The sequence below is a fragment of the Epinephelus fuscoguttatus genome, linkage group LG14, assembly GCF_011397635.1.
Source record: "Epinephelus fuscoguttatus linkage group LG14, E.fuscoguttatus.final_Chr_v1".
NCBI lineage: Eukaryota > Metazoa > Chordata > Actinopteri > Perciformes > Serranidae > Epinephelus > Epinephelus fuscoguttatus.
Genome location: NC_064765.1, coordinates 36,209,986 through 36,232,147, shown reverse-complemented (window position 1 = coordinate 36,232,147; position 22,162 = coordinate 36,209,986). Strand labels below are relative to the sequence as shown.

At 39.5% G+C, this 22,162-nt stretch overlaps 1 protein-coding gene across 1 annotated transcript; it reads left to right on the top strand.

Moving 5' to 3' along the window:
- On the top strand, positions 1-8,346 carry LOC125900980 (glucosamine-6-phosphate isomerase 2). Its single transcript, XM_049596325.1, has 7 exons — positions 1-93; positions 598-733; positions 835-936; positions 2,797-2,979; positions 3,306-3,490; positions 3,689-3,863; positions 5,091-8,346. Exons 2-7 carry the CDS (start codon positions 610-612, stop codon positions 5,147-5,149), a joined length of 828 nt encoding a protein of 275 aa, XP_049452282.1. The 5' UTR covers positions 1-93; positions 598-609; the 3' UTR covers positions 5,150-8,346.
- The last annotated feature ends 13,816 nt before the right edge of the window (positions 8,347-22,162 follow it).

The window sequence follows — 22,162 nt, the reverse complement described above, 5'->3', positions numbered from 1 at the left end:
CGGTGAAATCACTTGACCGGTAGCTTGTCACGTGACAAAACAGCCGCCCAACCTCACATGACTACTCGTCTGACAAACAGCGGATTTTAACAGGTAAAAACACGAAATATCTTTACTGTGTTGTTCCTGTTAACAAGTTACTAAGTAACGATATTAGCTTCATATTAGCTTAGTGACACTAACCGACCTGTCAGCAGTAACCATCCACTAAACTTAGACCAAGCCGCTCCTGCTGAAGTTGCTCCGCTTGCTAACATTAGCCACTGCTACGTGTAATATCTGACTTAACCAGAGTCGTGCTCACGTACAGTGTGACCTGTATGGGACCGTCTGTGTCTGCCTCAGTAGCAAAGAACTGCCAGTCCTTTTTAAAGCAAGCCTACATTTGTGAAGGCAGTTTAAATAAGTGACGCATTTTAAAGTAACAACTTTGATAATCAGCTAGCAAAGAGCGCCTGTTGTAGAAAAGAGGTTTGGTGTGGTGCGTCCTCTTTCTGCCTCTCTGTCACCATCGCATTAGCAGGGCGCCTTTATAACTCCGGTGACTGTGACCGTTTTCTAAACTGTGACTTAATTAAATTCTCTTTACTCCTTTAGTAAATCAATACAATGAGGCTTGTCATTCTGGACGACTATGACCTGGCCAGTGAGTGGGCAGCAAAATACATCCGCAATAGAATCATCCAGTTCCGGCCCTCCGCTGACAGATACTTCACTCTGGGTTTACCTACAGGTGAGCACCGCCCACACAGACAGGAAGGTGCTAGTAGGGTTAGTGGGCACAAGATCTTGTAACTTTATTAAACGGAACGTATATCAATGTGTGTCTTTCAGGGAGTACTCCCTATGGCTGTTACCAGAAGTTGATAGAATACTACAGAAGTGGAGATATTTCATTCAAATATGTGAAGACCTTCAACATGGATGAATATGTTGGTGAGTTAAAGACTGGCTAATTAATCACTTAACTTTTCTGTTAATTTCATACTTACGTCATTGAACTTATGAAGTATGCGGTGTTGCTTTGAAATGTTTCAAAGATATTTGAGGAGTCGGCACTGGAGATACAGCCTTCTGGCTTTAAATCAAAGGCAGGCTATTACTTCACACACTATTAGATATGGTCAGTCAGTCTTGTGCAGTGCACTACATTCCACTAGTGAAAAATCAATGTGTAGTCTTGACTTGAAGAATTCAATATACTTCAACCTGCGTCTGTGATTGACTGCAGTGATTTTAGGCCACTATACACAGTGTGATAAGAACAGTTATCTTACAGGTTTATTTTGTGTCACACTTTGTGAAATTGTCAAGAAAACTGTGATTAGCAACGTTGTGTAATGAATGTATATATACAAGCAGATACACATCATTTACCTGTTTCACCACCTGCGCCACTTTTTTGCTCTGGAATTGCAATAAAGAAACAAAAGCTTTGGACATAAAGTTTGTACTTGTTTTTTTCTAGCTACCACTACTGCAAATGAAACTTAACGTGACATGGCCACAGTCAAAACTGCAGGTCATACTGTAGTGCAGAAAACATTTTTCTTATACAAAACTTTTACAGATGAAACATGTTAAAGGTATTAAAGTAGGGATGTCAAGATTAACCAGTCAATCAAAATCAATGTATTTATTTTTTTCCCCACCTAATGTTTGTGATCATCAAGCCTCTGCAGTGGAATTAACATCATATTATGCATGCATAATCTTATCATGATGGCCCACCAGCAGATGGAGACATGACATACAATACTTTTCAGTGTATGTAATATTCATTCATTCATTGCACAAATTAAGAAAAAACATGTCAGCCAGTTCTGATAGTTCATTTTAAAGCCAATATCAGCCGATACTGATGACGTGCCAATATTATCGTGCATCCCTAATTCCTGCATTGCAGGAATTAGGGATGCACTAGAATTCCTGTGAAAACCAGTCCCTGTAGGAGATGTGGGGCTGTTTTAGTGATTGTTGCATCCTGAAATCCCTGATTTCACAGTAGCCTTTCTTAAAAATTGCAAAGCATGTCGCTAACCCTGGCAGTGAGAGTAAAACTCAGATGACTTCATCACTCAGAAATTCTGTAAGGTGACACTATCAAACAAAGCAGACTTGTTAGAAATGCATGGAGGTCCATCCAGTTCACGTCAGCTAACTCTAGATTATATATATTATATTTTCATCTGAATCACCTAAATTAAGATTTTCAATGTTATTTTCATGGCCTAGGGAGGTTGAATCAATATTTGTGAACGTGAGAAACCAGAGAAGTAAGTCTTAAATTTGTGATGTCATAGGTAATATAGTCTGGAGCTGCTCCATAGGCCCACAGATGAGCGTTACTCAATTGTAGTATTCTCAGATCCGAAACAGAAAATGTTTGCTGGCTGATATGAAGAATACAACTTTTTTTTCCTATCGAAGACTTTGATATCGATATTGCGCAATGTTTAGTTGGCTATATAATGCCCAGCCCTAGTACCCTTATACTCCGAACGTTCCCCTGGGTGCGGTCAGTGTCATCTTGAACATCTTTTCTAATTCATTTTTTTAATGACATCACAGATTTGAGTTTAAGCACTGTAGTTTTTGGATTTGGGAGAGAGTTGTTAATGGGAACCAATATTGTTGGACTGTCTCAGACCATAGAAATAACATGTATGAATTTTGAAAATGGGCATAGTTCCCCTTTACAGTAGGAAAAAGAAGTGTTGTCTTTACCCTGGAGGCTGGAGTCATAGCACTACATCTCTTTGGTAAAAAAAAAACGGTGACCTTCTTGTTCTCCAGGTCTACCTCGTGCTCATCCAGAGAGCTATCATTCCTACATGTGGAACAACTTCTTCAAGCACATCGACATCGATCCAGCCAATGCTCACATCCTGGATGGAAACGCAGAGGACCTGGAGTCAGAGTGTCAGGCCTATGAGCAGAAGATCGCAGAGGCTGGAGGAATTGAGCTGTTTGTAGGAGGTCAGACACATTGTTTCTTATGTTGTTTTGTCTTCCATACATGGGGCGCGAAATGCCACGTGCATATGCATGGTAATCTGAATTCTACATGCACTGGTGTACGTAATTTGATGCAGAAAATGTGTTGTGCAGGGCTGTCAACGCTCATGTGTTGACTCACACAATTGACTCTTTTCACACGGCCTTACACCACACGCCAATTGTTTACTTTATCATTTCATTCATAACTGATAACATTGCACTGTGAAAATGGGACATTGAAAGTGATGGGACAGCCAAGACAGCAGTAAGGCGCAACAGCAGTTCCTCTCATTGTCTCTCTGTAGGTATCGGCCCTGATGGTCACATAGCGTTCAATGAGCCAGGTTCCAGCCTTGTCTCCAGAACCAGAGTGAAAACTCTGGCTAAGGATACCATTGTGGCCAACGCTCGTTTCTTTGGCAACGACCTCTCCAAGGTTCCCACCATGGCTCTGACTGTGGGAGTCGGAACTGTCATGGATGCCAAAGAGGTTAGATTAACCAGATTATCATGTTAAGATATTCTGTACCATATATGAGCTATTTGGACATACCTTACAACCTCTGGCAGTTTAAATACGATTATATATTTAAAGAATACCTATTGCTTCACTCTTTATGTTCCTTTCCTGGATCCACAGTAGGAAGTGGCTGTACTGACTATAACACTGTTGTTGTCTTCTGCTCAGGTGATGATTCTGATCACAGGAGCACACAAAGCCTTTGCTCTGTATAAAGCCATAGAGGAGGGAGTGAACCACATGTGGACTGTATCAGCATTCCAGCAGCACCCGCGCACCATCTTTGTCTGCGATGAAGACGCCACCCTGGAGCTACGGGTCAAAACAGTCAAATACTTCAAAGGTACCGACAAATAGTCTGTAGAAAAGAGTTTGCTGATATAAATCAGGTGTACCAAATATGACAAACACTAGTGTATAGCAGTACATTCTAACAACAGCAAACAGACTGGATTAGTTTGAACTAGGTAGACTTGATATACTGCCAACTAAGTGCACATGTCCTGGAATATTTTCCAGAAAGCAGGTTTAGTATTAAAAACTCTGAGTTAGTTAACCTTGAGATGAGTCAAATTCTGTTTTCAGTTCCACTGAGAGAGGTAAGTTAGACTTAAGTTAGTCAGTTACAATGGTAACTGTCTCAATGATCCTAACCTGCTGCTGTCTCAGCCAGACACGCTGTTTCATTTCCTCACTGATTCAGTCGGTATTTAAAGCACGCATCGAAGCGCAACAATTAGTGGAGGCTTTACTGTCTTCACAATTTATTGTTTCTTATCTGTGAAATACAAGTAAATTAACACTTCATTTCCACTGAGGGAAAAAGTGTCAGTATACAGAAACAGGAGATCTGCGTCATCGCGATGCATAGTTACAGTTATACAATATACATATATATATATATATGTATGTATGTATATATATATATATATATATATATATAAATATCTTTTACATCCACTAGATTAAAATGGCGTCTCTGCCTTTTATTTACCTGTTGCCATGGTGAATTGTAGTAGTGGAGCTCCAGAGATGATGGCTTTTTTCATTCACTGCGCATAAGCTTTACTCGGGGTGAACAAACTCAGAGCTGATTAAACTAATTCTTTCTACCTGATTGGTTCAGTTGGTTTGAGCTGGAACGAAAGCTGGTGGGGACAAATCAGCTGCAAGATAATTTCGAACCATACTGACATGCTTGCTGGTCAGTGGGGTTGGGTGATATGACAGTATATACTGTGCAATGGTAGAAACGTGTACTGTTTCTGCTGCTGGAACTATTCAGGGTATGTGGCAAATCAGGGCTGGATCCTCACGTCATCTCATGATTCTTGCGATTCTTGCGTCATCTCATGATTACGCCTGCCTTGCAAGGTAATGTTGTTTGGGCAGGCATGGAGGAAGAGAGAGGAGTCGTAAATACAAAAACCTGTAACACTTAATATTATTGAGCTCGGGTGCATTAAAGCTTCCATCCTTCCTACATTTTCAGTCTTTTGTTTTTAACTTTCTACTGAGCTGTATGTGTGTATCTAATATGTTTTTATTATCCATTTTGTTTTCATTGCAGGTTTAATGCATGTTCATAATAAACTGGTGGACCCAGTGCTCAGCATTAAGGACCAGTGAAACAGAGAGGATCACCAAGGAGGAGAGCTGAAGGGAAGACGGTCAACATGACTGGACAGCCTTATTACTCTGGTACTGTTCTCTGCCTGAGGACCGGACTGACTGTCCCAACCTGTGCATATTGTTCATGCATACACTTGAACTGTCTTTGGATAATGTTACAGTTAATTAATGAGAGGTCAATGATATAAGGAGATATGCCCTCTGAGGTTCTTTGTTTAGCATTTAAAGGGATAGTGCCAGGTCACTTTTTCTAATCACAGCTGCTGGTCTTCACTGTTGTTCAGTATGCGAACTTTGGAGATAAGATTTAAAGTCATGACAGTAAACATAAAGTCATTATTTTGTTTGGTGTGTAAAGACTGTCTCTGCCCTCTGTGAATGAAACAGTACAGTATCTATATGATACATTTTCTTTGTTTTTCATCAATGATTCATCCCCCAGTTAGTGATTGGACAGGAAGAAGCAGAAACTTTGTGTGTATTGGACCCAAATATTTGATTATTTGGATATCTGTTCATTGGTTTCATTTTTCACTTTTGGGATTCAATTTTTTTTGTTTTCTTTTTGAGAAATGACAATAAAGAAACCATAAATACATATAAAAGTCAGTGTTTTCCATACACTGACTTTTTTTTTTGATTGTGGTGGTCCACCACAATACCAGCATGACCACCACATGTTGAATTTATATATGTATTTTTTACCTTAAAATGGCCAGTGTTTTGATTTCCTCAGCCCCTCTTTGGCTCGCTCTCTCTCTCTCTCTCTCTCTCTCTCTCTCTCTTTGGCTCTCTCTCTGTCTCTCTCTCTCTCTTTGGCTCTCTCTCTCTCTCTCTGTCTCTCTCTCTCTCTTTGGCTCGCTCTCTCTCTCTCTCTCTCTCTCTCTCTGGCTCTCTGGGGACAGTTGGTGAGAGTCTGCCTGGTCGCACACAGTGACAGGGCTAACTGTTAGCATCACATGGCTAAAGTTACCCAACGTTTGTTAACAAGGTAAACCACAGAGTCAAGTTGTTCCAGTGTCGGTGTGAGTTTGTTGGGACCATTTAACAGCTCAGTGTCAAATGTTAACCACTGCTACTATGTTAGGTCATGCTAACCAGGCAGTCGTTGAACTGACATGGAGGAGAGTGCTCCGGAAATGGTCCATCAGTGCTGCTCCTCGCCAGTTTAACGCAAACACTAAATCGTATAAATATAAATCTTGAATTTGTTGGATGCTGTTTCTTCACCTAGAGGAACCTACTGATTAGTACAGAGGCTCAGTGAGCAATTATGGAACAAAAATAGTTTGGATTTTTAGAAGTGGGCTTGTATGAGGTATTTATCATAGTCAGTGTATTACCAACAGTAGATAGGAGAAGCAGGCAGGAGACCAACACGGAAGCTTGATGTGAGTGGGGTTGGCAATAAATCAAGGATTAGCCATCTAAAAACGTCCTACTAAAAACAATAACAATTTATGTGTACGCTGTATTGAGAGTATTTTCACTGCTTTGATTTTCCGTCAGACAGCAATTTCAGATGGGAAAATGAAGTTATATCGCTCTCTTCAAAGCCAGACTCCACTTAGAAAAAACATTGATTTAATATCGCAGAACACAGGAGCTGTTGGTCTACCGCTACCTCAATTAGATAGGGTTTTTTGTCTTATTGTGTGACTTTGGTATTTGGCACTCACTGAAGTCACACAGTAACACAAACTAACTAACTGATAGAGGAAGCAGTAGACCAACAGCTCCTATATTGAGTGAACCAAAATGACTGTTTATGTCAATGGAGTCTGATGGCTTTGAAGAGAGAATAGATATGGAACTGCAGCCGTTATTGGCTTCCCTGTTGGAACAGGCTGTGTGACAGAAAAGAGGTGAAAACACTCTCAATATAGTGTGTATTCAAACTGTTAATATGTTTTGCTGCTGACCCCTCCAGCACAGTACATTACTTAGCTTCCATTTCAGCACTCCTACCCGTTCTCCAAAACGAGTGCATACTGACAGACATCTACTGTTGCTTACACACTGACTATGGGTAAGAACCTCAAACAACCCCACTTCAGAAAATCTGAACTGTTGCTTTTGTAAAGTGTATGCATATATGTATCCAAGGAATGTGAACTGCATGCCCCTTTCAGCAGCTCCGTGCTTCCCCTTTGCTGATGGTCACACAGCCACAGTGCTCCACTGCAGGACACTAAACAAGTCAAACCTGAATTTTACATCAAACTTCAACATTTTACAAAACCCTGTTTAACGTCACAAAATCCCAACTCAAGGTCCACTTTTTAGCTTTGTCAGAGCTTTTCTTTATCTACGAATAAAGATGCTTCAGTTGCACCACGTGACGTCAGTATAAAGCTTCAATCACATGTCAGCAGTTGGAGGGTATGGTTTGACATGGCAACCTCTATGTCTGTTCAAAGATGCTCTCTGGTGTCCTCCTTGATCTTTCTCTTGTCGTCCACTGACTCCTGCTCCATGCCCTTTGACCTCTGCTTAGTGGATGCTGTGAGTGATTGTGGTCTGGTGTTCACAGACAGCTGATATCTGTTTGTAATGTTCATATAGTCTCTAAAATCAGATTTCCAACAAAGCTAGTTAAGTGATTTTTTGGTTGGGATTATTTTGTCACATACTGATGCCAGTGTAAAAACACCACATTTGATGTAGTTTTGTGCCGTTACTTGGTGTGCGAGCATGATTGCTAAGCAGCTGAGCGTCACGTTTTTTTCTCTTTTTTTAATGTATATATATATATTTTTTTCGAATGGGAATCAATGACTATTGATTGTTTCTCGGCACGAAGGGTCAGCAGCTCCTCTGCAACAGTGGTCTAGCCCACCTCTAGACTACTGTCCTGTGCATGCAAAGTGAATGTTGACAGTCAGTACTGTTGTATATCAGCCAAAGTGTAAAGTAGACCTTGATGACATTATTCACCTCAGTGACTATCTAATGTATCTCTTAACACTTCACTTTGGTCAGTAGCCTTAGCAGCATTTTCCGCTGTAATGATGTCATTCATTTCCTTCTTAAGTGTTTGGTTATCACATTGTGTTCTTGGTTTTCTTTTATTCTTATATCACTCCCATTGTTCATCAGGCTGTTACGGTTAGGACACTAGTCAGTGTTTGTGCTCACATACTGTAGTTTTAAACTCCTTATTTTCCAATGACAATAAAAAACTTTGCTAAGAATTATTTGTTCTTACTACTTTATAAAAATACATATTATAATAATGCAAAGGGGATGCAGATGGCCTTTTTCCGACAAACAATATCATCCTGGTAACACTTTTAAGCCCTCCACATTGTGATGCACTTTCACTGTTTTGCCACAGGGGGGCGGTCATTTGCAAGATTTGAACCAAGGGCAACCATGTGTACTCTCATGAGATGTAGTTAGATTAAAAAAAACCTGGCTAAACATTTTTTTTTAAATTCTTATTTATTTTAATTCACATACGTAAATACAAGACAAAAGGGAAATGCTTAAAGGTAAAAACAAAAACAAAAAAAAACTGTCAAAGTTGTCAGTACATTTGAATACAGTTCAAACTTAAATCTGAAGTAATTGTTGCATGAACAAGAGTGCCTAAGAGTGATCATCATTATTGTTGTAAATCAAATGATTTTGACAGCAGAGTATTTCTAAGTCTCTTTATGTACAAAGACACAAGAATCCAGTACATGAACATTTTCATTCCATAAAACAATTCCACAATATTAATTAAAAAAATTGACCATGGGATGTCTTATACAAAGGAAGATGAAGATTCAGAGCCTGTCTAGTTGTGTAATTATGGAATTGAGAGTTATTAACAAAATGATATCTAAAACTACAAGGTAAATTTGTAATCTTATATTTCACTTGTGCAAATCTGAAGAATAGTAATGTCAATACAATACTGCCGTATGTTCAGTATGGATAAATGAAACTATAATATAACATTAATAAACACATACTGTGTACAAAACCTCTGATATTTCTAAGAATCCCAAGAGATTTAGTGACCTCATTGCAGGAAAGACTAAGCTTTTCTCTCCAGGAGAGTTTATCATCAACCATAATACCTAAAAAACATGTTGATGAAACTTTGATTATTTCTTCAATAAGAATATTAAGTTTAATGTGCTTATTGTCATGCTTCTTATCAGTGGTGTAGTGGTAGTTGATGAGGTGGGTGTACTGCTAGGTAGATAGGTAGGTTAGGTTTTAAGGCAATTATGAAGTTTAATTAATTGATTACTTTCTTCTGGCTTCATTGATAAATACAACTGTGTATCATCCGCATAACAATGGAAATTTACAGAGTGATTTCTATGATGTTGCCTAAAGGAAGCACCACTGCTTCTCATTCCCTGCAAACAACATGAAATTAGACTCCCCACCTTTTGGGTGTGGATGAGGGGCACACTTTTAAAAATGTTGTCCCTCTGTCCGTGTTACTATTAAAAAATATAAATCAAGGACATAGGCTGAGAGACATAACTGTAATCAGGTGTGCTAATAATGTGGTTGAAGATTTGCACTTGAGTAGAGTAATAGACTAGAGTGGAGCATTTATTGTGGCTTTATTTCAGCTACTTGGCAACAAATTTAAACATTTGAAATGAGCGGCTGACAAAACACGTTTAGATGAGACACAGTCTATAAAAAAAACACATTCACATTCTGCAGTGCCACCAACATCCTGCTCACTCAGAAATACTAAAAGAATGACATTCCATCAGTGCTATCAAAAATATGAGGATAATTATTCAGTGATCCTACATATCTAAAGCTTTATAAAGATTATTAGAGTTTAAACTGACATGACGCATTATGTGTGATAAATATTTTAGTGTAACTGCTTTAACAAACTGACAGCTGTGTGCAGTGTTATAGAAAAGGACATGCAGGGGTTTGATTCTGAGCTGAGGAGGCCTTCATGCTTCAACATGAGATAGTCCTGAGTAACAAACTAAAATCAAACCAGGTTCTCATTCTGACTATTAACCTCGGCTAATGAAAGTACTTTGATACGGACAGAATCAGTGAGGAAATGACACACCATGTCTGGCTCTATCAAAGGGAGGAAACAGAGAGAGACTCAGGGTTTGCCGAACAAAACCTGCCAGCAGCAGGTTCACAGTCAGGTGCCACAGTAACTGACCCAGAGTTTAACTCACTTCTTTTTCTGAAACCCAGGGTTAACTAACTCAGAGCTTCCACTAATCCTGCTTTATGGAATACACCCTAGACATATTTGTTTTTGCATAGTCATGTTCAGGCATTAAAATGAAGAGTTTTCAACAGTTTTACACTATTACACTCTACGCTATTTTAGACACTGTTCAGGTATTAAAATGAACAGTTTTCTATTTCATTACACTCTTGACACTGAAATAAACCCAATGTCCCCATAAGAGGGCACTACCCACTGTTCAGACACTATGCTTAGTTTATTAAACTTATCAGGTGCTGCTAATCCCGTAGAGCTAGAAGTTATAAATTCATACCAAAAAAACATGGTAAACTGTTTCTGAAAATCAAACCCATTTTTGCAGTCTGTCCAGTAATAGTACAGTATGGCAAACTGTGTCACATGTCGGCCTACACTCTCACCTGAATCAGCTGAATATCATTCAGAACCTTACTTTGAATGTCAGTGCTCTGGTGGGGCCAAAGTGCAGACCAAAATCTGCAAAGAAACAAACAGTCTTGGACATCAGCACACTTGGTAGTTGTTTTTCTTTGGAATAAAGCCTTGCTCTGGATAATGCAGTATGGAGTGTTAAGTTAGCACTGGAAATACAGCAAGCCTCTATATGCGCTGGGAAAAGTCTGCACATGCACATCAGAGGGAGGTTTCATTTACTGTTACATGTACCTCACACATCTGTTGCAATTACAGCCAGCAGATGGTACCAGTGTAACATCACACCATGCTGTCCTTTTGGTTTCATTGTATTGGACTCTATTAAGTTATGGCTGTAATGGAAGCTGGTAATCATTAATAACATGTCAGAGCTGTTTGAGATCAAATGAAATGATACGATGCTTGATGGGAACAAAATCCAAAAGTGTCAAGGTGTCCTCCTGAGTATAATCAGTCCTTGAAGTTTTAAACACTTGACTTCAGCTCTAAGTGTGTATTTTAAGTGGACACACAAACAACAGCACATCCACTGTTATGCTGCCTGCTCGAATCAGGTTCATGAGTTCAGTGTGGTTCACAGCAGCAGTCTGACACTGTAAACAGTGCTGCGTTTGCATTTCAGCACCTCTGAAATTCATGCTGCTGATTAAATATGACATATATAAATACTGAGTAATTACTTTATTATGATGCAGTGAGGCCTGATTAAACAGGCAGCGGGGTGACAGCAGCCCGTCCTCCTCTGTGTTTTATTTTCTTCTGTGATGGAGCGCTCTGACAGTTGCTTTTCGCTTCTCTAATTTGAATGTGTGATGAAGCACATAGAATACAGGTCCTTCTGGAGGTGATGTGGAGGGAAATACATTCTTTGTTGTACAACAATAGCCAAACTAAAAATAGAGATGGTGGTTCAATGAAACAGCGTGCATGAGCTTTATTGAGGCGGATGGTTTATCTAAATATAATCAAAATGATGAGGATTGAAACTTGCACCCCTTACAGACTGACTGACAGGTATTTCAATACAAAGACTAACAAAAGATGACTAAATGGCACATTTGGTGTTGCACCCTTATAGCTGTGAGTAACCCATTCTCAAACCCAGGTCGTAATATAGTGAGGCACAGGGCACCCTTTAGCATCTCTATGTGACGCACAGCTTAAACACATTATAACAGGTGGTTAATGTCCAATGATCACGGTTAGGTTTAGGCAACAAAAGCACTTTAATGAGGAGAGACAGAGGAATGAAGTGAAAATAACATCAACAGAATATGAGTCTACAGATTAACAGATGATTTGTGCTGATTACGATTTAACAGAAGTCTTTGGTGCTCGGACAACAGAGGGAGATTCTTCTGTGATTGAGGGAAATCTGAGCAGCAGCAAGATAAGTTACCACATAGAGTCCAGACACTGGTGGAGGTGGTGGATGATGACTCTGGGGTTGATGGCCGATGAGGCGGATGGGGCTGGTGAATTTGAAAAGACTGTGATGGGGAGGTGGAGGGTACGCATGGCTGCAGTGTGAAAGAACTACACACAGAAAAAGAACCATGTTCAAAATAAGGAGCAGTAAGATGATGGGCTGACAGAGAAGGTGTGTCTCTGTACTATATGTTGATTGTGAATCAGCTGTAGAACAGCTGATGACTCAGTTGACAGCCCTGAACACTGACAGCTAGAGAAAGTGATTGAGCATGCATGCAAAAGATTTTGTTTGTGGTTAAATTAGTATGTTTATTATGTAACCTAACGTGATGGAAATACATCATGTAAGTGATGTCATTGCGCAATGACAGGATGCAAATTACATAATGTTATATTAAAACAATGGTGACTTTTGGTGTGAAAGTTACATACATGGGTAGGGGTTATGGGTAGGGTTAGTGACTTCAGGGTAGGGGTGGTGAGAAAAGACACTTTTTAAGGCACTGGAGAGGGACTGTTGGTTTTTATTTTGGCTTAGGGGAGGGACATACACATTTAAATGGTTGTATTTTGTATTTATTTTACTGCAGATTTTTCAAGAAAACATAGGGATGTGTTGGCAGGCATTTTTTCTTGAAAAATTGCCAAAATTACACCATTTATCACTGCCAGAAACTGTAAAACAGTCCATGGACACATCATGACTGAAGAATGTTTCTGTCAGAAAAAACCCCACAACCAAATCTGAGCTTTAAATAGCAATATTTCAAAATCACTTTATTCTACAAATAACTGAAAACTTGGCCAAAAAGAAACTGCTTACATGAACTAACCAGCATGCACGACGAGTGGAAAACCAGGGCTTATGTTCAAATCCAGGATTTCATCTTGAACTTTTATCAAAGGGTACATTAAAGGGGAAGTTTTAAAAATCTAATAACTAATATATGGTAGTGGGAGGGTCATGCAGTTCCTGCCAGTCATTTCAAGGAAAAATATCTGCAGGTTTGGGGATGGTAAAAAAAGAAGAAGAAAAAAGAAAGAAAGACAAAGAAGAAAAAACAAAACAAAACAAAAAAACAAGTCACACGCCAGCCGTCCCTCTTTTCTGATAAGTAAAAAACAGTCCCTTAGGGTTTCTGATACATTATCACAGGCTGAGGAGCATGACATAGTGTTGGTATATGAGGACCTGGGAATGCCCACATCCTTTTAATTTAACTAAATGTATAATCTCTAAGACAATCATACAGGATTTTTTTCTCAGACTTGGCAAAGCTCTTCCAGTAATTTTGATTTAAAATATGTTGAGTACTCATTTTAGTGTTTGTTTAAATGTTTCTGAACATAACAGAAAAACAATATTGATCTTCTTATTAGTCATAACTAGTCCATACCCTTTGAGTGCACAGTTGCCCACGAACAGTTTCACATGGTGTGTGTTTGGGATACAGGTCATAGGAAACTGCAGATTAAATAGTCAACTGAACCCATTAAGAAGAGCAATGTATTCAGACAGAGTGTTTGTGACTTTGATAGTACGATTGCTTTACTGAAAGTACAGTAGTACCATTGCCAATAGTGGGATAGTTAGTGGGCTAAAACTGTACATTAGTAGTTGAGGTAGCATGTTGAAAGGCAGATAGTTACAGTGTTTATATGTTGTATTGACTTAAAGGTGGAGCGCACTGGTAGTTCACATGGGAAAGGTGCAGCTAGCCCTTGTGGCAGCACCATACCATACCATGACTTAGTCATACCAAACATTAGAAAAAAAATCCAAACATTGGTCCACAGGGGGAGCCACAGCGATCGGTCGCATTTTAGCCATGTTTAAGCATTTTTCTGTTGTTATAGCGCCACCCAGTTGCCAATTAGAGTTAAATTTCTCCAGTCACCTTGAGGCGTCTTGTTCTACATATCTACCAAGTTTAGTAAAAATCCATATGGCGGTTAGGCCTAGATAAGAAATGAGCTCTCTAGCGCCCCCATTTTGTTTGATGGGGTCAATGATGGAGGGGTCCCCTCAGATTATGTGTGGTCATATGCCTACAAAGTTGCGTGGTGATGGGTGAAACCCTTGAGATGTTATACACCTTTATGTGATGAGCCACACCCTCCGCAATATTCATTGCCTTATAGGGGTCCATGTCACTGGTCCGACATCCCATTAGTCTGACGGTCCGCGGTGCTGAACAGCTCCCGGCGGGCGTATTTCTACCTTGATGGTGCGCCGTGACCGGCTCTGGGTCAGCTGGGAAAGACTTGAGGCGGAGCAGGCTCACGGCTTATGTGGTTGTCACTTTCTTTTTCATTTTAACCCACACCATGATCTTTTCCTGACCCTAACCAAGTGGTTTTTGTGCCTAAACCTAACCAGACCTTAACCACAGGGCATCATGATGATTTCGGAACGGACTTCGGAACAATGGGTTTAATATGATCGGAACAATGGGATGTCGGACCAATGGGCAGTTCCCCCTTATAGAAGCTCAGTTTTAGTAAGTTTTCCAACTTTTGCCAAGAGGGAACTTTAGATATTGGTCCCTAGATTATGTTCACCCAGTTTCATGCAGATTGGTCAAACTTCCTAGGAAGAGGGGCGGCAGTGGCTCAGTCCATAGGGACTCACTCTGACATCTCTCCACTTTGTGCATGTATAGGTCCTGTTTGTGCATGTGTGTGTCTTTCAGACCTGTGTGTTAATGACCAAAAAAAAAGAGTGAAAAAAATTGAATTTCCCCTCAGGGGGATTAATAAAGTATATATACTGTATATATATATATATATATATATATATATATATATATATATATATATACAGTATATATACGTATATATAAAAAGAGAGATTGATTTTGAGTGTTTTTCAAAAATATTTGTTGGGAATTACTTTCAACCGCTGATGAATCCACATGTGGTGATCTAGAGAGTATTTGTGGCAGCAGGACAATGTATGTGGGATTCAGTCAAAATAAACTACAGTTTGTGTGTTAATGTTTGTGTGTGGCTCTCTGATGTTTCTTTCTGACTGTTGAATGTTTTAGTTTGAGATTCTGCTTGAGATGATTGTGCTGTCTGGTGGATTCTGCACTGAAAACAGCACTGTAATGATTTTCTAACCCTCAATTTCTGGCCATCATTACCATCTCAGACCAAAGGATTCCAAAGGATTTGACAGGGGCAAATTACATAACATCTCGGGTTGGGAAATAAAATGCATGTACCAGCCAAAGTTGCTGATTAAAGTCACTAAAATAAGTTTCTTTACATTTGTTGCTCATCAGCACTGAGAGTATCATGCATGCCACAGCAGGTAATTTACCTCTAATAGCACAATTTGTTCACCATCAGTGGCTCCATTTAATGATTGTGTGAGCCTATATAATGTCCTGCACAGCATGAAACCGCTCACCTGCAGTTCCACTGTGGCGTTTCTATACATCACATATTCTAATTAAAGGCTGTAATCAGTGCAGTATAGAGCAGGGGCCGGATACATGAACTGTAGACTCATGAATAAAACAGTGTGTATCACAAAAACAGAAACATGCATGAATATGCACACATTTTTGTCACATTTTTAAAGCAGTACATACACCTGATTCTACTTTATAAATCTTAATCATCTTGGTGCTGCGTGCACATGTATAAGCCTTTATCCACTCCCACTGTGAGCCATAACCTGATGAAGAAACATCCATAACTAGTTATCATGCTGGAGTCTCTTTGTTATTGGAATTAACCAGACAAATTGTTCCACCAAATAAGAGCGGCCGTACACCCACAGAATCAATCTATCTATCTATTCCATGTATGGGCGGGTGGGGTTTCCAACACTGAGTCAAATTAAGGCTCTACTCCTGGTGGTGCCCTTTTATCAATTACTTTAAGTTTCAGCTTTGCAACCAAACTCCCCCCAGAACCCAAAGACTTTGGTTTCCCAGACATGTCCGGTACCTATATACCTATATTCACCTAACCACACATCAACAATCAGCTCTAGTAAGGACTCATAATATGTTATTATAGTCCATGCAGTATTGTTAGCTTACAAGCTGCCTTGTTTGAAATGGGGAAAGTGGATATGCTATAGCTAGCATACTCACTAGGGATTTCAAAGGCTGTAGTGATTTCTGTCCCCTTTTTTCCTTTTTGAAGCTAACTATCTTGCAAATAGTCACACTGTAAGATCCCCAGTCTTTGCAAAATCTTTGACTAAAAACTCTCTGACTCATGACAAATTGTGTTTATATATTATAAGACGCAATTATAATGTTTTATGAATGAATGAATGAATGAATGAAAGAAATTTTTATTTTCGTGTCCTGCCACCTTGTGGCCCATCCCATATGGGATTATAAGACACATCTCCTAGAAGACAAAAAAAGGAAATTGACAGTCCTTCCAGTCTCTAATACAACATAACTTCTACTACATACCACACATAGATACACACACTGAATGTACATACAGGAACAAATAAGGTCTTTACCTATTACATATACAGGGCCCTCCTCCTCAATGATCAGGCCTTTTCAAGAAATGAAGCAAATGAAAAAATATTATAATGAAAAAGATGTTTCAATTTCTCTGAGTCATCCAACCACACAAACTCGTTTTTTGGATCTACCTTATTAAAAAGTCTCTGCCTAATAAAATTATAGAATGGACAATAAAAGACAAAGTGCATTTAATTTTCAATTTCATTGAGATCACACAGACTACATATTCTATCCTCTTCATCAGTGCCTACATATCTACCTGTCTCGATATGAAGACCAAGTATCCCAGCTCTAATTTGAGCACACAATGACCGCTTCTTTCTTGACAGATTATACAATACATAATTTTCTGGACCATAAACATGCTTTATCTCACAGTAAGTACAAAGCTTTGGTTTACACCACATATCTAGTGCCCATCTGTCCTTTACTTGCTGAAAAGTAATATCTTTAACAAAACTGAGATCTACTTTTTCTTTGTCATAGTAATGGTCTTCATACCCAGCTCTAACAAGGATGTCGTACATATCACTCGCCCATACGCCCTTAATCATGATATCCCACTCAAAAATCTTTCTTATAATTCTGTTGGAATTCAGCCCTAATATTCTATTCCAAAGACGTGCCATATGCACACTCCAGCGTACTTCATTGGATTCCCACCCCATATCTCCCATAGCCAGGGTTGGTGCAAACTTATGTACCCCCAAGAAGTACCGAATGGTTCTATTATGCACAGCCTCACTTTTGGGGTATTGCAAGTTAGAACCCCACACTCCTGCCACATAATCTAAAACCGGACATACACACATTTGGTATAATTTGGAGTAAGTGGAGAAATCAATATCCCTCAGGGTCTTTGTTTTCCCTATGACTCCCCCTAGTGCCCGGTTTGCTGACTCAGCCAATAGAGATGTTCCTTTTGAAAAACACACGTATTCATCCAAGTAAAAGTCCAAATACTTATAATATTTTGTGTAGTTCAGTTTTACTTGCCCAAATTGAAACTGAAAGTCAGTAATGTGACTGTTAATATAGTTAATATATGACTGTTAATATAGTGTATCAGTAAGCATGATGTGTGTTTAAGAGTATAGTCATAGAGCATTATAAATGCATTATAATTCACTATAAATGCCCTCATAATGTGTTATAGATGTGATATTCATAGAAAGTTTTACCGTTTTTACTTTTGTCCTTGAATTGTCCAAGAATTTCACCTCTAGCGGCACAATACGAATGCCCCCGGCCGTCCCTCTTAATCATGGCCCCAGACAGACGGTAGCTCGCCTCGCGGCGGACCGTCAGCTCGATCCCGAGATCCAACTACGAGCTTTTTAACTGCAGCAACTTTAAGATACGCTATTGGAGCTGGAATTACTGTGGCTGCTGGCACCAGACTTGCCCTCAGATTGATCCTCATTAAAGGATTTTTACTGCTCGCCCGTAGTGATCCAAGTGTCCTGAACCCCCCACACAAAAAGTAGCTTCAGGACACTTGGATCACTATGGACGAGCAGTATGGAGATATTTTTTGGTTTCAATTATGTGTTCTTGGACGTTTGAATCTGGGGCGCTGTAAGCCTCCATTAGGTGGAGTTGTGTTGCTACCCCCTCTCCCCTTGGATCTCTGCAAGTGATGTGAGGACTCTAAAACTTCACTTGAGCCTCCCTCGGCATATGGGTGTGTAGATAATGGCTGGATTTTCATTTTTGGGTGCACTGTCCCTTTCATGGTAAAGGAATTTGAAAAGTTCTTATCATGGCAGATGCTCAGATACTTTCAGGTCATTTCACTCATTTGGGAAACTTCCTAAGCAAAATGGACTACTTGACCACAGCCCTGGAGTTATTTCTGGTCAATACCTTAAAGTTTTTGAAAACCAATACACATCCCTAGTGCCCTCTGGCTTTTGTAAAGCCCATTATGAACACTTTTTTAGCATATGGGGCAGCTGTGGCTCAAGAGGGAGAACGGGTCATCCACTAATCAGATGGTCAACAGTTCAATCTTCAGCTTCTCCAGTCCATATGTCAAAGTCCATTTACCATTTCTGCACACTTGTCTGTTGATATTTCAAGTAGATAAATATCCAGGTGGATAAACAGATTTGTAATGAGATGGAGCACGCTTATCACACCCTGCCATCCATTTTATTAACCAGCAGGGACCTGATTTACATGATGAGGAGATTGATGAGCACGTAGGATAATAAAGCTTTATTCATCATGTACACAGTTCCACACTATCAGAAGAACTGAGGGGAAAAAACTCCCATCTTCTGTCTCATCAGTCTGATCAGTGTATTATCTCAGGCTCAGACTCATCAAGGGTCACATGTTCTCAAACAGAACTGATAGGCCTCTCCACCAAAGTGAGAACACCACAACACTTTCTTTTAAACATGCAGACATCATCAAGGATCCATCACAGACAAATGAACATAAATCTGCTGAGAAATTATTAAAGAAAAGCATTTCTTAAAACTTAAGATCTTTCTTTACAATCGTCACGTTTACATGTTTTCTTCATCAACACTAATCCAGTTGATGGTCGTCTGTTCATCCACAGTTGCAGATTCTCCAAATTGTAAAGTAACTGTCAAGTGTGTGAGTGCAACAGCAAGGAAAATGTTCCACAGGTGAACAGGAATGAGGCAGGTGAAAAGTACAGACAGTAGCAGTATTTGAAATTGGTCCAGTATTGAGTAAAATGGCTGGAGCTGGCAACACTAAAACAGTCTGTAGTGTAACCACTCAGGGCATTTGTGCATCGTCAGTGTATATGTCCACTAAAAGTGTTTGGTTTTGTCCTATAGGGTCACATTGTTATTATAAGGGCCTGTCAACATTTGGGAATAAGCTCCCCACAGAGGTTGAACTTTTTAAAATATCTTGTTGAAACAGAATTGGCCCTGAAATTGCCATCACCATACCAACCAAACTCCATTTACATAAACAGTATTTTTAGTGTGTATCAAGCCAGCATATTTTCCACATCTAACTTGGTGAATTAAGGGTTTATTTCAACCAAACCTGAGTTGGTGATTGTTGTAAAGGTGGAAAGATGAACCAAGGTGATCTCTGAAAGTTTAATTTTTGTTTCTGTTGACTCTAAATGAAGTGTTTTTTGATGATAAAATAACTGTTTATTTAAATGGAGTCTGGTGGGACTGGGTACAGCATTTTCAGTAGTGTTTGTCGTTAAACATAAAGAATCTTACTCTGTAACAAACAGGTCGACATCTGTAGGAATTCTTCCCACAATGCTCTCAGACACAGACACAGGCTCATTTATACTCCCTTTGTGTACAAAAATACAAATGTGCGTTTCAAATGTTTTTAAATGTCCCTGGCCTTATGCCTCTACGCGACCTTTATGTTGGCATAGATACAGCCAATAGATGGCACTAGAGGACAGAGTCAAAAGTTTCACACAACAAATGAGGTGATGGTAATGGACGTCTCAATATTGTACTTTTAAACTGAGGCAGGGTTGTAGACAGCAGAGGAATGTGCTGCCATACATCCTGACGTAGACAGAGAATTTTTTCCACTAATGTCACTGTATTTTACAATATATTTGTATTAGGGCTGCCAAGCGATTGAAAAAATTAATCTTATGAATTACATGCTCTGTGATGAATTAATCTAAATTAATTGCATACATAATTTTTTGCTGTAAAAGTATTTAAACATTTCAATTCAATTTGGCAGATGTGTTGCAGTAAAGCTCCTGGGTTTTGAACACAATTGACCTATGGCTAAGCCCCGCCCCCCTCCACTCACTCACAAACTATCAACATTCAGTGACCGGCGCTATGGCAGGTGTCACAGTACACGGCATTTCACAGGAGGCAGTTGATGATTTCTGGAGACATAACAATCAGATGTCATTGAGAAGTAACCAAAAGGGCCTAAACTACACATTAGAGGGATATATTCATCATTTTATTGTTGAGAAGGTCGATGAAAAGCTTAAATTACAAGACAAAATTTACAGGTCACAGTGTACGCTTGTGAACCGCATCTGGTTGCCGTCACCATCAAAGACAACAAGTTAAAGTGCCACTGAAGTTAAGGTTTTTGGCTCAGAATATGAGAAAAGGATAACAGCCTTTTTTACCATCTTTACCAAGAGTGTCTCTCCGTTAGTTTGGTGCTCCAGTATTTACACTGAATCATTCAGCATAACGTTTGCCAACCTTTGTTATCTCTGCCATTACAGATAAGTTAATGAAGCTAAGCTCCAGAAGTTAACGTTAGCTTAACTAGAGCCCTTTGGACAGCAGCTAACAATGATGTACGATCACCAAAGTACAAAACTAGAACAAAATAGGCTAATGAACTCCCAGCAAACAAGGTGACATGATGAACAACGCAGCTAGGAGCTAACGTTAGGCTAACTTTAGCTAACGTTAGCTAGAGATGTTAAAGATAACTTTATATTTCTCTCCAGAAATGTGATTGGCTCATCGTGTTTGAGGGCGGGACTTAGCCATAGCTCAATTGTCCCCCTGTCCCCTACCACCGAAACTGCTCTGCAGTCCATTGCAATCCATTTGGCAAGAGAGTTAGTTAGTCGGTCACAGGTAGATTTACTCAGTTTGTGTCTGAATGCCTGATCGAGTGTGGCTTGATGAGGCTGGCTGCTAGCGTTAGCATCAGAGGCTGTTTTAGCTTGGACCTCTGGGTTCACTACTAAATGCTTTGCGTTGAAGTGATATTTCAGGCTTGAAGTACTCTGATGGTATGAAAATGCCTTACTGCAGAAATTGCTCCTATCAAAAGTTCCATCTGGGCATTTTTTACATGTAAAAATTCCATTCACGGGCCCAAGCAGCTTTGTCTCGTCAGCCTCCATCATGTAACAAAGCCACTGTGGCCTTCAATGACACACCCGGTCAAAGGGCACAGCTACCTTTTCTGTGATCAATTAATAAAAAATAACTCATTATTTTAACAGCCCTAATTTTAATGCATTACTGATTCGTTCCATTCTGCTGTTATTAAATGTTTTATGTTGCTTCCCACAGTTATATCTCACTTGAAATGTGCTACACTGCCTCCATGATTTCTGGAGTTACTGCTCCATTTCGTCCGTATCCATCAGCTTTCAGAAAACGTGCACAAATAAATGCAGACAAAATAAATGCAGTGTATGGACGGAAAGCTCCATCTGTTTCTATCTAACACTGAGCATGAATGAGCCCTTAGAATAACAATCCGAGCCTGTCAGTTGCAAAAACAGGCACTTTTATTGAACATACCTTGATGGTGCTTAATTGCCCATTAATGTTACATTGCAACCTGTTACGTTGCTGCCGGCTACAACACTCTCTCTTAATACTGAACCAACTTCAAAAATTGTTGTCTCCATTAGTCACTTAGATACAAAAATATGGTTGAAAAATACTGAAGTTAACCTTTAATCCA

Bases quoted from the DNA above. Each gene is read 5' to 3' on its own strand.
- LOC125900980 (XM_049596325.1), top strand. From the start codon at position 610: ATGAGGCTTGTCATTCTGGACGACTATGACCTGGCCAGTGAGTGGGCA. The intron at 734-834 runs GTGAGCACCGCC...TGTGTCTTTCAG, and splicing joins CACTCTGGGTTTACCTACAG to GGAGTACTCCCTATGGCTGT. The intron at 937-2,796 runs GTGAGTTAAAGA...CTTGTTCTCCAG, and splicing joins CAACATGGATGAATATGTTG to GTCTACCTCGTGCTCATCCA.